This window comes from Trachemys scripta, chromosome 3, assembly GCF_013100865.1.
Source record: "Trachemys scripta elegans isolate TJP31775 chromosome 3, CAS_Tse_1.0, whole genome shotgun sequence".
NCBI classification, from domain to species: domain Eukaryota; kingdom Metazoa; phylum Chordata; order Testudines; family Emydidae; genus Trachemys; species Trachemys scripta.
In genome coordinates, this window is record NC_048300.1 from 136,940,924 (window position 1) to 136,954,866 (window position 13,943).

The 13,943-nt window shown below is 46.0% G+C and overlaps 1 protein-coding gene across 4 annotated transcripts in view; it reads left to right on the plus strand.

Moving 5' to 3' along the window:
- Window positions 1-13,726: 13,726 nt before the first annotated feature.
- Window positions 13,727-13,943, plus strand: part of RNGTT (RNA guanylyltransferase and 5'-phosphatase) — a 412,738-nt gene continuing 412,521 nt past the window's right edge. For all 4 annotated transcript variants that reach the window (XM_034766053.1, XM_034766055.1, XM_034766058.1 and 1 more), the window contains exon 1: window positions 13,727-13,921. In XM_034766053.1, coding sequence (XP_034621944.1) covers window positions 13,858-13,921 — 64 coding nt within the window. In that variant the 5' untranslated portion in view covers window positions 13,727-13,857. The remainder of the gene's footprint in view (window positions 13,922-13,943) is intronic.

Consider the following 13,943-nt stretch of genomic DNA (forward strand, 5'->3'; position numbering starts at 1 on the left):
ATTGGTATTTTTGCAATGTCTCTGAGGAAAGTACATCAATAAAAAGAGATGCTTTGCAAATACATGATGTTGAAAAGCCTTTGTACCAGTCATCTCAAATAGTAACTTTATTTTTAAATTAGTTCAACTTTGGCCAAAACTAGGTACTATCTCTTGAAAGCATAATGCTTGTTGTGGGATATCTGCAGATCTGGGAACATACCAGGGAATCACTGCAGGGGTGGCTGTATTCGGGGCAGGAGAGGGCCAGGGAACCTGCAAGGGAGGCAATAAATGGATCTAAGCCTATATAGAAAAGCTAGTGATAGTATAGCCCGGCTAGGCATGTCTCAGTTTGTAAGTCTCTCCCTTTACTCATACTGGCCTATGGCAGTTAACTGGCACTACTGTGTGGGGAGGGGATGGCAGCCCTTTGACCAAATGCTCACTGCTAATACTATCGCCCGTAAGTTTAGACGTTATTTTCCTTATCTCTGAGGTGACTAAGGCCTGGTGTTTACTACAGAGTTAGGTCAACCTAAAACAGCTTATGTTGACCTAATTGTGTCAGTGTACACACCAGTCTTGTCCTGCCGACGTAAGTGCCCTAATACACCGACATAATATTCCACCTCCACTAGAGGCATAGGGCTTATGTCGGTGTAATTAGGGCGATGCAGTGTCTGTGTAGATACTGCATTACTTACATTGGCTGTTGGCTGTCTTGTCAATTTCACGGTTCCATACTGCTACCCGGAAGCTCCCTGCTCAGGGAGCAGAGAAGCACGGGTGCTGCCCCCCACTCCTGGCTGGGAGCAGGGAGCCAAGAGCCCGGGGGAGAGGAGAAGGGACAGCTGGGCTCCCAATGTGGAGGTGTGAAGTGCTCAGAGCCCTGATTCTCAGCCCCCCACATGGCCCCTCTTCAGTTGCTAGAAGTGCTCCTGATGAGGACACACACCTCTAACAGAAGGAGGGTAGTGTGCAGTAATTACTGCCGAGGCTGTAAGTAGACCTAACATAAGTTGACTTAAGTCTGTAGCGTAGACATGCCCTAAGTGAGATTGTCCCAGTGAAGTCACCACATCTATTTGTGGTTAAATTAAGCCAAAGTTGATTTGACATAGTATAGAAAACAAAGTGAAAACCACAAACAAAAGTTAAATAGATGATAAATATAACTAAACTAAGCACTGCAAAAGGTGCGCTATCCCTTGTTAACTGATCATTCTGAGAGACAGAATTTCTCTTTGCCTTAACAAGCTGTCACCTAGCATTCCAGCATTTGTATCTGAGGATTTTTCTACACTACAAAATGCTCCCTATGCTAGCAATAGGTGTCAGCAACTAGTACAGCTGAACATAGCTGTAAGTGCAGATCAGGACAAATCATGTACAGTACCATTTGAGTATTGAAACAGGTTTTAACCATGGTTTGCTGACCATGATTTGTCCACAGACCTTGTCTACATGGGAAAATTTTAATATAATTATATAGTATAATGCCCTGTATGGACACTCATATTCTAATATAAGAATAGCTTTTGGCAGTTGAGTTTAAAACCCTTCCCAAGAAACATAAGCAACCCTCTCCTCCAGAAGGCCTTCCCCACCTAACCTTCTTATATTGGACTAAGAGTGTTCGCACTGTGGGTTATTTCAGTTTAGCTGTATCTGTTTAAATTCACACTTTAGGTTATATGGAAAAAAAAACTCTTCTAGGCAGACAGAGCATCAGCTGCACTTGCAGTTAAAACTATATGCAGCACCAATTCAACTGCACCACCTGCCAGAAACTGATTTTTTTCTAGCGTAAGCAAGAATGGAAAGTTTGTGTGGGCCAAAAGGGATGTCTCATCTTCTCTTTCCACCCTTTGTCTGAAGATATGCTTTTTCTCCTTTGATGTGGTAATATAGTTTTTATCTAAGTCAGTGCATCATTTAAAAGATGAACTATGGTAAAACAATACTGAGCTTCCTATTTTAAGCCAGGATGCCCTTGAATATTATCAAGGTTTTAGTCATACTGTTGTATGTTAATTCTGATTAGGGATGTAAATAGCATGTAAAAAACCTAACTGTGTAACCAATTTAAATTATATCGGTTAAACGGTTAAATGTTTAACCGGGGAACTGGGGGGTGGTGCTGCAGCACCCCATGTTTTACGCGGGATTCCACTGCTGCTCCACGCTGGGGATCCCCAATGCCACCCCCTCCATCCCCCGCTGGGGATCCCTGCTGCTGCTGGCGTCCTGGCTGCCAGCCCAGCCGCCCTGGCTGCCAGCCCCACGGCTGGAATCCCAGCTGCCGACCCCACCGCTGGGACTCCACTGCCGGCCTCGTGCTGGGGATTGCCGCTACCACCCCATGCAGGGGATCCCTGTGCCCAGGGATCCCCACTGCTGCTGGTGTCCCTGGGTGCGGGGACGGAAGCAGAGTCCCGGCAGCGGGGCTGGCAGCCGGGATTCCGGCAGTGGGGCTGGCAGCCAATACCCCTGGTGTGGGGCCGGCAGCTGGAACCCTGGGTGCGGGGCTGACAGTGGAGTCCCTCTGGCGGTGCTGGCAGCCAGGACCCTGGGCACAGGGCTGGCAGCCAGAACCCTGGGTGCAGAGGTGTGTGTGGCAGCAGCTGGGACTCCAGGTGTGCGGAGTGGCAGCTGGGACCTTGGGCGTGCGGGGCGGCAGCAGAACTGAAACCGAAAAGCATCAAGTTTAGCAGTTAACCGGTTAAATTTTACATCCCTAATTCTGATATTCCTTCTTTCCCTGTTCCATTGTTTATTTGAATATTAATCTGCATTTAATAAAATATTGAATGTCTCCTAAGTGTGACCTTTTGATGTTATGCATAAACATTCATTAGCATGTTTTTCTTATTCCTCTTTAAAGTAATACATATAGGACCTGATTAAGTTAACTTCAGTGGTCTTTTGACAAGACCCATAGAGTCCCTGACACAAAGTAACTATTACAAATCAACCCTTACAGATCCATATTATACAGAACAGTAAAATATTATGTTCACTTTACTGGATACAATTCAGAATGGGTAGAAAAGACCTCAGCCATTACAGAGATGAAGAAAGAGCCTGTTCAGGAGCCGTATCAAGGAATTTCTGCAGATTAGAGGCAGATAAGAAATTATTCACTAACACAAACAAACCAACCAACAATGACCATGTTATTGAGGGGGAGTTAAGATTACTTAACTTAAAAGTGCCTTGTACTCTCTCAGAACATGAAACATGGCAGCCAAAACCAGAAACCTCTGAGAACCAGGAAATACTCTCAACCAATGTACAAAAATTAGAGAACCATAACATTCAATGAAAGTAAATGCACGGTTAGGGTCAGGTCTCCTACCCCACAATCCCACAAAACCTTAACTTTCTCCCTTTTGATTGCCACTCTGAGAGGTCCTTAGGGCAGATCACAGTGCTGTATCTTCCCTAAGATACTGTCTAAGGGTAGTGGGGAGGATGAAGAAGACCAGTGCTAGGAAAACCCTAAATAAGATTTACATGTTTAAAATACTCTGATCCCTTCTCTAAGAAATCCCTCAGGGAGATTGCAATAACTCAGTCTGCACTGACGCTTATTATTTAGGATGATGTATGGCAACTTGCTGCTAACTCCCTGGATCAATGGTGTGCACAGAGCACGAGGGTCCTTGGGAATATATATATATAAGGGTGTGCCTGGGACATGTGATTCCCAGCTTGAGCTAGTGCCTAAAAAGAGCAGTGTGTCTGTGGTGGCAAAGGCTGAGGCTGAGTACAATCCCGCCTGACCCCCTGGGAACTGAACATTTCACAAAAGGAATGAAGACAAAGCAATAAACCAACCTAATAGCTTTCTTTGAGAGGGTAACATGCCTTGTGGATGGGGGGAAGCAGTATATGTGCTATATCTTGACTTTAGTACGGCTTTTCATACTGTCTTGCATGACCGTCTCATAAACAAACTAGGGAAATACAACCAAGATGGAGCTACTATAAGGTGGGTGCATAACTGGTTGTAAAACCATTCCCAGAGAGTAGTTATTAATGGTTCACAGTCAAGCTGGAAAAGCATATCAAATTGGATCCTGCAGAGATCAGTTCTGGGTCCGGTTCTGTTCATAATCTTCATCAGTGGTTTAGATAATGGCATAGAGAGTACACTTATAAAGTCTGTGGATGATACCAAGCATGGAGGGGTTGCAAAGTGCTTTGGAAAATAGGATTAAAATTCAAAATGATCTGGACAAACTGGAGAAATGGTCTGAAGTAAATAGGATGAAATTCAACAAGGACAAATGCAAAGTACTCCACTTAGGAAGGCACAACTAGTTGCACACATACAAAATGGGAAATGACTGCTGAGGAAGGAGTACTGCAGAAAGGGATCTGGGGGGTCATAGTGGATCACAAGCTAAATATGAGTCAACAGTGTAACGTAGTTGCAAAAAAGCAAACATCATTCTGGGATGTATTAGCAGGCAGGAACAGATTTACCATGAAACAAACCGTGCAGTGGCATGGGGCCCCCAATGACGGGGGGGGGGGGAGGGCAAAATGCAGGACAAATATCTGACAACCTGCTCCCGAGTCCCAGCCTGCGGCACACCAGGACTCAGGCAGGCAGGCTGTCTGCATACCGTGGCTGGTGGCCCCATACCGCTCCCGGAAGCAGCCAGCTGCTGGCATGTCTCTGCATGCCCCCAGCAGCGCATGGAGACCCGCTGCCCTCCACTCCACAAGGGGCATGCAGAGATGTGCCAGCAGCAGTGCAGCAGGGCTAAGGCAGATCCCTGCCCGCTCTGCCTCCCTCCCTCCCTCCGCGCCGCTCCCGGAAGTGGCCGGCAGTCCCTGTGGCCCCTGGGGTGATGGTGTCTCTATGCACTGCTCCTGCTCCGGGTGCCATCTCCGCAGCTCCCATTGGCTGGGAACTGTGGCCAACGGGAGCTGCGGGGGCAGCGCCTGCAGGCAGCAGATACTGAAATAAACCATAACAATAGAATTATCTCCTGCAGACCCCCCAGTCCCTCCCCCCCCCCGGAGCCGCTGCCGGAGGGGTGTGTGTGCCGGTCGCTTTGGGAGCCATGCTGCCCAAGGTAAGCCTTACCCCCTTGCACCCTTCCTGCACCCCAACCTCCTGCCCCAGCCCAGAGCCTGCACTCCACACCCAAACTTCCTCCCAGAGCCCACACCCCCTGCTGCACCTCAACTCCCTACCCAATCAAGGTACCTCACTTTATTTTCGTTTACTTCCCATTACTTATAATGTAGGAGGAGGAAAAAAAAGAATGAAAAACAGGCAGGGTGGGGGAGATAGGAGAGAATGTTCTTTTTCTTGGCTGGGTCCTGAGGGGGGCCCCCCCGAAAATGAAGCTACACACAGGGCCCCACTAACTCTAAATCTGCCACTGTTAGCAGGAGTGTTGTAAGCAAGACACAAGAAGTAATTATTCGGCTCTACTCCACGCCAGTTAGGCCTCAACTGGAGTATTGTGTCCATTTCAGGAAAGATGTGGACAAATTGGAGAAGGTCCAGAGAAGAGCAACATAAATGATTAAAGGTCTAGAAAACATGCCCTATTAGGGAAGGTTGAAAAAATTGGTTTTGTTTAGTCTGGAGAAGAGAACACTGAGGGTGGACATGATATAACAGTTTTCAAGTATATAAAATATTGTTAAAAGGAGAAGGGAGAAAAATTGTTCTCGTTATCTCCTGAGGATCGGACAAGAATCAATGGTCTTAAACTGCAGCAATGGTGGTTTAGGTTGGACATTAGGAAAAACTTTCTAACTTGCAGGGTACTTAAGCACTGGAATAAATTGCCTAGGGAGGTTATGGAATCTCCGTCATTGGAGATTTTTAAGAGCAGGTTAGACAAACACCTGTCAGGGATAGTCTAGACAATACTTAGTCCTGTCTTGAGTGTAAGGAACTGCACTAGATGACCTCTTGAGGTCCTTTCCAGTCCTACGATTCTATGCAGACATAGTATAAGAGTGTAGAGCTGGAGTTGCATAGGGAACATGAAAAATGGCATGTGTTGTTAGAGGGAGGTAAGTTACAGTTATAGTCCCATTTGTCCATCTTGTACACTCAATGAGGCAAGGGTCCTGTGGAGGAAATAGTATGTGATCCTGTAATTAAAGACTATGTCATAATTAATATGTACAGAATGACGGCAAAACTAAGCTTGCAAAGCCAGCCTTATTCTGGCATTTTCTAACTTTAAATGCATATTATTTTATTTTAATATAGTTTCTTTTGTATGAATAATATAAATACATAATCAAATATATAAAAAACAGCTAACTATAAAGACATGTGGCTATCATCATCCTAATCACTTTGCTTGTTATGTTGTATTTCTTTCCCCCATTTGTAATAATTTTCTTGTTCTTTTAGATTGTAAACTCTTTGATGGATGGACTGTCTTCCTAAATATGTGTACAGTGTTTAGCTCATTTTGGGTGATACTGAAATAAACCATAAAAATAGAATTATCTCCTCCAGCTATTGATATTATGGCCCCTAAACTTTATCCTTAGAGGTTCTCATGGTATACAGATAGCCTTGGACAGATGAACTAGAAAGAAGACAGCTAGAGTGCTGGTGGTGGAAGTCTTTTACCAAGTGTAACTGACTATAGCAAAGTTTTGGATTTCTTATGTCATAGCTGTGCAAGACGCCAAGAAAGGTTTCTTCACATCTACTACAGCATTCAGGAAGTCATGATCAATTAAACTGTTTTGGGTGTAGGCAGACAAGTTAATCCATGTTGCCTTCACTTGCTGTGGAAGTGTTTCAAGCTGTGATGTGTATAAACTACACTGCAGGCAAGATTGCTCTGATTTGGAATTAATTATTGGCCCCAGTAGAAGCAGAATTTTGTTTTGGGAAAGAAGATCCGAGAGTCTGTGCTGACTGTCAGGTAGCTTTGAAGACAATGTCCACAGGGTGTTGTTGACACTCTCCTACAGGCCCTAGAAAGAGTTGCCAGAGGTGCTCCAGTGGCCACATACCTTTCTTTTGAGAGACCTCAACTACAAGGGCAGAATATCTCAGTCACCTCAGGCCTTGAAGGAACTCTAGTAGTGATTTCTAAATATGGACTCCAGTAAAGGACGGATGGAATTCTAGTATGCCTCACACACAGCAAGAGAGTCAGATGCCAGTGTCTTGGGCTGGGGAGCCCATTGTGGGATTAGTGCCCTTATTTAAAAATCTAAAAGATATTGTCCATATCTTATGTTTAAGAAGGTGGTATTAAAATTAACAGCCCTACTTAGATTAGTAACTTTCAAATGAGTACCAGAAGTAAGGGTCTCAAATATTTCCCTGTCAATATTGTGGGGCTTTGTTTTTATTAGCTAGGAGAACAAAAATAGCTTTCTTATCTATTTTTTGATTGTCATTAAGCTTTGAGAAGTTTGTGACCTCAAGGCACACGAAAATAGAACTGTTGCTGTCTGGCCATCAAGTGAACTTATTTCTTATTTTTGTTACTTATTTCTTTGATGATCGCATCTACTGCTTTTGTCAGGAGGGCTAGCTATGTTATGAAGTGGGTGGGATAAAATTTTGGGGGTTCATACTATGTGAGGGGTTATGGCTTGCAAGACGATAATGGTAGGTGCCAAGAAAGGGGATATCCTAATAGTACTCAACTGTTCCAGGGATTTTGAATTAAAGTAGTTCTACCATGAACTGATTGTGGCATCTCGTCTATGTTGGGTTTTATTATAGAGTTTGAATTAACAGTGTCATCATCCATTAAAGATTTGAGTTGAAATTGTCATTTTCCCAGAGCATTTTTTTTAAATTAATGGAGATATCCTATCTCCTAGAACTGGAAGGGGCCTTGAAAGGTCATTGAGTCCAGCCCCCTGCCTTCACTAGCAGGACCAAGTACTGATTTTGCCCCAGATCCCCAAGTGGCCCCCGCAAGGACTGAACTCACAAGCCTGGGTTTAGCAGGCCAATGCTCAAACTACTGAGCTATCCCTCCCCCTTACAAAAAAAGCATAAGCTCGAACAATTAGTCAAGAGTTGAATTAAAAACTCAGATGTGAGTTGTTCATATTCCTTCCCTTACTCTGTTGTATAGCTCCTTGGAGTTTACAGAACCCAGTTTGACTGGGTAATTTCTTTTGCTCCACTAAATGATCATGATTTCCTTTCTTTGAATCTCTATGCAGAAGTATATGACAATCTTGCATCAGGGAACAAGTCCAAGAGTTGTTATTGCTTTATTTTTAGACTGCTTCCTGGAGTTGTTCTAGTCCCCAGACGTAAAATTAAATAACATATATGTGGGGCTATGGTGCCCCCTAATGTTCTAAAACAGCGATTCTCAAAATTTTGCACTGGTGACCCCTTTCACAGAACAAGCCTCTGAGTGCGACCCCCCCCCCTTATAAATTAAAAACACTTTTTAATATATTTAACACCATTATAAATGCTGGAGGCAAAACGGGGTTTAGGGTGGAGGCTGACAGCTCGTGACCCCCCACATAATAACTTCCCACCCCCTAGGGAGTCCCGATCCCCAGTTTGAGAACCCCTGTCCTAAAGATTTTTCTTATTTGTTGCAGAATAATTTGTTGGGGAGTAGCCTTAAATCGGGAGAGCACTGTAATTTTATTTTTATTTTTGGAACTCGTGCCAGGGATGCCAAGAACTTTGGATAGGCACCTCCTCTTAATTTTGCATAAACAAAAAAATAAAATAAAATAACTTCCCCTGAAAATATTTTTCTTCCAGTTGCTGGTTTGGGAAAATTATAATTTGTTTCAGATGTTAGGCTGCTTAAGTTAGTCTCCAAGTCCATTTTTTGTCACCCAAACAAGTGTCATGATTTTCAAAATACTGAGCACCCACCAGTTCTTTCTTATTTTTATGGGAGTTGATGGGTGTTCATCCTTTTTGAAAATCAGGCCATTAATTTGGTGCCTAAAGATGGATTTAGGAGCTGAAATTTTTGTACCCATTTAAAAAAATCTTATTCTAAATCTTCAAAGTATATTTTAATTTCAATGATTTTCCCTTCCAACACCATTGCAATGCAAGTGTTATTGGGGTACAATATGACTAGTCTAACAGGTTACAATATTTATTTAGATTTAAATAATATTTAAAAAATCTATACAAAGAGCTCCAGTCAACCTGACAGTTACAACAACCTAGTTGCAGTAAAATCATATCTACATAACCTACAAAGTTAGTCCACCCCAATCAAATTGTAACAAATTAAGTCAGCCAGCCAGTAAATCATTCAGGCAAAACTCCTAGTTCTGATTTGTTGTCTATAAGTGGCAACAAGACTGAAGTACTTAAGCTAGCTAAGGTTAGTATTTTAAAATAAATATGTTAATAGTTATTTTATATTTTTAATTATTTCAGGTTACTGGCCAGATAGGAACTAGCTGATAAGGTTTAAATTGGTGACTAGATACCACAGTTATGGGTGAAACAGAAATGCCTAGATAATCTAGATAAGAGAAGAGAAAACATATGTAAGATGCATTTAAGGCAGTGTTCCCCAAACTTTTCACAGTTGCACTCCCTCTTACCCCTGTCTGTGCCCCTCCCCGGGAGCATGAGGGCTACCAACAGGGGTAAGGGGGCCGAGTCTGGGGCTACGAATCGAGCCATGGCCAGGGGCTGAGGCTGGGGCAGGACTGGGAACGGAGACGTATTGAATTCTGGGAGGATGGCCCACTGGGCTTCCTCACCCTCCACAGGTGGTAAAAGGTCCTGCCACTTGATATTGGGGTGGAACACAAGGGTGTGGAAGTGAAATGTGTGGAGCACGAAAGTGTAGAGTCGTTCCCTAGGCACGGTTCGGAAGCGAAATGGCTGCAGTGCGTGCAGCCGGCACGGGTTGTGGAAAAGAGGGGGCGGGGGGGCTTGCAGGGCAGGGGCCTGATGAAAAGGTCCGGAGAGCCAAAGGTGAGGAGTGAGTGGGGGGCACCCGAGAGGTGGGTGATAAGGCTGCCTCCACCTTCTGGAGCATGAACAGGGGGTCTGAGGGGTGGTGAGCCCCAAGCGCAGACCAAGCACCCAGGGATCCACCCAATTCCCCTGCTTGTAATCCAGGAGGTCTCTCCTGGTTTCTGCCAGGACCAGCGTCCGGCACACTGAGGCGGACTCCGTCACCTGCACACTAAGATGGGGGTTGTGTAGCAGGGGCTCTGAATTTAGCTGGGAGCCGGGGCTGGAGCAGAGCTGAGGGCAGAACAGGGCTGGGTGCCGATCCCTTCTTGCCCCCCCCCGTGGGGGCTGGCTCAGGACCCGCCCCACTAAACGTTTCTCCATGCCCCCCAGGTGTGTGCACCCCACAGTTTGGGGACCTCTGATTTAAGGAGATGATATTTCATAGAGGGGTGAATAAATGGATTGACTTGTTCCTGAAGTGATGGAGTCCATAGCATTAATGTACTGATTAAAAGCTCTTTGGGGCAGCAACTGTCTTTTCAATATATGTGCGCCCAGTGCCTAGTACAATGAGGCTCCAATCCCAAACCAAATATTAAATAAATGTAATAATTAATTTGAGCAAAAATGGATGACTATCTGGAATTTATCAAATTCTATATAGGGATTTATAAAGTGTCAATTACTGGTATCTCTGAATCAGAAGAGTGGGAGTAATCAGTTCCCACAGTGGATCCTGATCCTGAACAGGGGTTAGATTTTATCATAATATAACAAATAACAATTCTTCTGTCTTTCCCCAGCTCAGCCATGCTTTTTTTGCATGAGAGTATTTCTGCATTCTTTAGTCATAAACTTTGTTTTTTAAATAATTTTATAATTATATGTAGCAGCATTGAGATGTCAGAGTGTCATCACAGTTCCAGGTACAAAGAGTCCATAATCTATTCGCAGCTATGTATATCACTTTGGGCCTAATTCTGTCACCCTTGCTCACCTTACTCAGTGAATAATCCTGATGAAATCAGAATTGTGCCCTTTGTGATTATTCTTTGCTTCTCAGACCCTTTCTAATCTTGATTATGACTTCCTGCACTCAAAGATTTCATTTAGTCTTTTTCAGATGGTCTCTTGGCACCATCTAGTGTCTGATTGTTGCATGTTCAGCTAAGGAACAAATGGGATCTTAGTTTCAGTATAGAACAGAGGTGGGCAAACTACAGCCCGCGGGACCGTCCTGCCTTGCCCCTGAGCTCCCGGCCAGGGAGACTAGCCCCCCGGCCCTTCCCCTGCTGTCCTGCTCCCCCGCAGCCTCAGCCCACTGCGCTGCCAGCGCTCTGACCCGCCGCTCCTGCCAGGCAGCATGGTGGCCTGGCTGGCTCTGGCATGGTAAGGGGGCAGGCGGTCTTGGGGGGCAGACAGGGAGCAGGGGGCGGTTGGATTGGATGGAGGTTCTGGGGGGGGCGGTCAGGGAACGGGGTGGGAGGTTGGATAGCCGTGCGAGTCCCAGGGGGCCTGTCAGGGGACGGGGTGTGGATAGGGGTCAGGGCAGTAAGGGGACAGGGAGCGGGGGGGGTTGGATGGATCGTGGGGGGTTGGATGGATCGTGGGGGGGCAGTCAGGGGACAGGGGGTGGTTGTATTGGTCGGGGGTTCTGGGGAGGGTGGTCAGGGGACAGGGAGCAGTGGTGGTTGGATAGGTATAGGAGTCCCAGGGGGCCTGTCAGGGGGCGGGGGTGTGGATAGGAGTCAGGGGACAGAGAGAAGGGGGGGTTGGATAGGGGGTGGGGTCCCGGGAGGGGGCGGTCAGGGGACAAAGAGCAGGGGGGGTTGGATGGATCAGGGATTCTGAGGGGGTTAGTCAGGGGACGGGAAGTGGGAGGGGGCGGATGGGGGCAGGACAGGCTGTCTACCTGGCCCTCCATATAGTTTTGCAACCCTGATGTTGCCCTTGGGCCAAAAAATTTGCTCACCCCAGTATAGAATATAGTGCATATGTGCTGAAAAGTTTCAGAAAATAAATGAAATATAAGTTACCTCCAAATGAATAGTGGGATGTGGTAATAGTGCATTAAGTTTAACCAGGATAAGTATGTTGGTGGCTAGCTAATAGTCTTAGAATATTAATAATCAGAAAATAAACTAACAAAACTGTAATCTACTAATTTTGACCACAGTTCTTATTGAAATTGCTCATTTCCTTTTCTCCAGACAAATATTGATACAGGGTGTCATCTGCAATTTGGACCTCTCTATAGTTCCTCATTTTATACGTAAATCTTGCCAATTCTTTCTTCATAACATCTAAGATGCGGCCTTTCTTATCCATTTGTAGAGCTAAAATTCTCATTCAAGTTTTCATCATTTCATATATCAGCTACTACAACATTGTTCTCTTTGGCCTTGAAAAACGCTGTTTTGCCATGTGCATATACATTCAGAATGTTGGTGCAAAGATCACTTTCTTAGCTCCTTGCTTTGACGTTGTCACTCCTCTCTTTGACTGCCTCCCCAGGCACCTCCTTCTCTCTCACATCAAACATAAACTGTTTGCATTCACTGTCTTAGCTCATTGCTTTTATCTTGTTACCTCTCTCTTTGAATCCTTCCACTGGCTCCTTCTTTTCTCTCTCCTGTCAAACATAATGCTTGTATTCACTTTCAAGTACCTTCACAGTCAATCCCCAACCTATCTATCATCTCTCATTTCCTATCAAGCTGTACATGCTTGCCTCCAACTGACCAATTATGCCAGCCTCCACTGCCCACTTGTTACATTTTCAACCATCTTTGTGCTTTCTCCCATGCTGCCCCATATTGGGAGACACTCCCCATAACTGTTTGCAAAGCTATCTGATCCACCTTCAAATCCCTCCTCAAAACTCTCGTTTGCTATGATTCTTAAAACCAAACCAAACCAACCTCTTGACAATGATTAGGCTTTGTTGGTATGTAAGACTATTGCCTATGCTGACCATTTCTGTCTCATTGTTCACTTGTACTCCCTGTTGGTCTGTCTGTATCCATCTGTTGTCTCTTGTTTTATACTTAGGTTGTAAACTCTTTGGGACAGAGACTGTATTTTTGTTTTGTGTTTGTTCAGCACCTAGCACAACAGGGTTCAGGTCCATGACGAGGCTCCTCGGCGCTATGGTAATACAAATATTAAATAATGATAATTTAGACGCCAATCTTGCTTTTGCTCACGTGGAGCCCCACAGACTTCAATGGGATTCTGTGTGGACACCAGGCTCCACACATGTGAATCTGATGTAAGGACTAAATCAGAGATTATGAGAGCCAGTGTGTGTCTGTGTTTTTCCTAAGGTGACCAGTTACCCCTCCCCCCAAATAAAAGTGTCCCAATTTTTTACACTTTCTATCTGGTCACCCTAGTTTTTTTTCCCCTTCCAGGCTAGCAGGGTTGTTCTATTATTTCCTGGTACAGTTGTAGCACATAGGAGCCCCAGGCACAGTCCCAGCTGCCTTGTGCTAGGTGCTGTACAAACACTCACCAGCAAGGGAGTCCCTGCCCTGAAGACGTTACAAGCTAAGCGTGGGCAGGAGGCGGGCGCGGGCTCCTTCCTCCCCCTCCCGCAGCTGGCGGGGCTGTACCGAAGAGGCGGGCGGGGTGGTGAGCGGGTTTCCCTGCCAGACCCAGGCCCCATCGCGGGACCGACCGCCGGATGAGAGAGCCGGGAGGCGCTGACGCTAAACGCTGTCGCTCGAGCAACATCCCCCCCCGCGGCTCGGTCCTAGCCGAGCAGCCCCGGAAGCGGAAGTGGCGTGCCTGCCGCGGTGCATTGTGGGGAGCGGCGGTTGCTGTTGAGTTGGATCTGAATGAAGCTGCCGCGGGGAAGGGGCTGCTGGAGCCGCTAAGGGGGAAGGAGCCGCGTCCACAGCCGCCCGGCCCGGGTGTCCGCGCGAGCGCTGTCAGGCAGCGCCGCCATGTCCTACAACAAGATCCCGCCGCGCTGGCTGCGCTGCCCCAGGAGGGGGCAGCCGGTGGCAGGTGAGCGGGGCCGGGGTGCTCG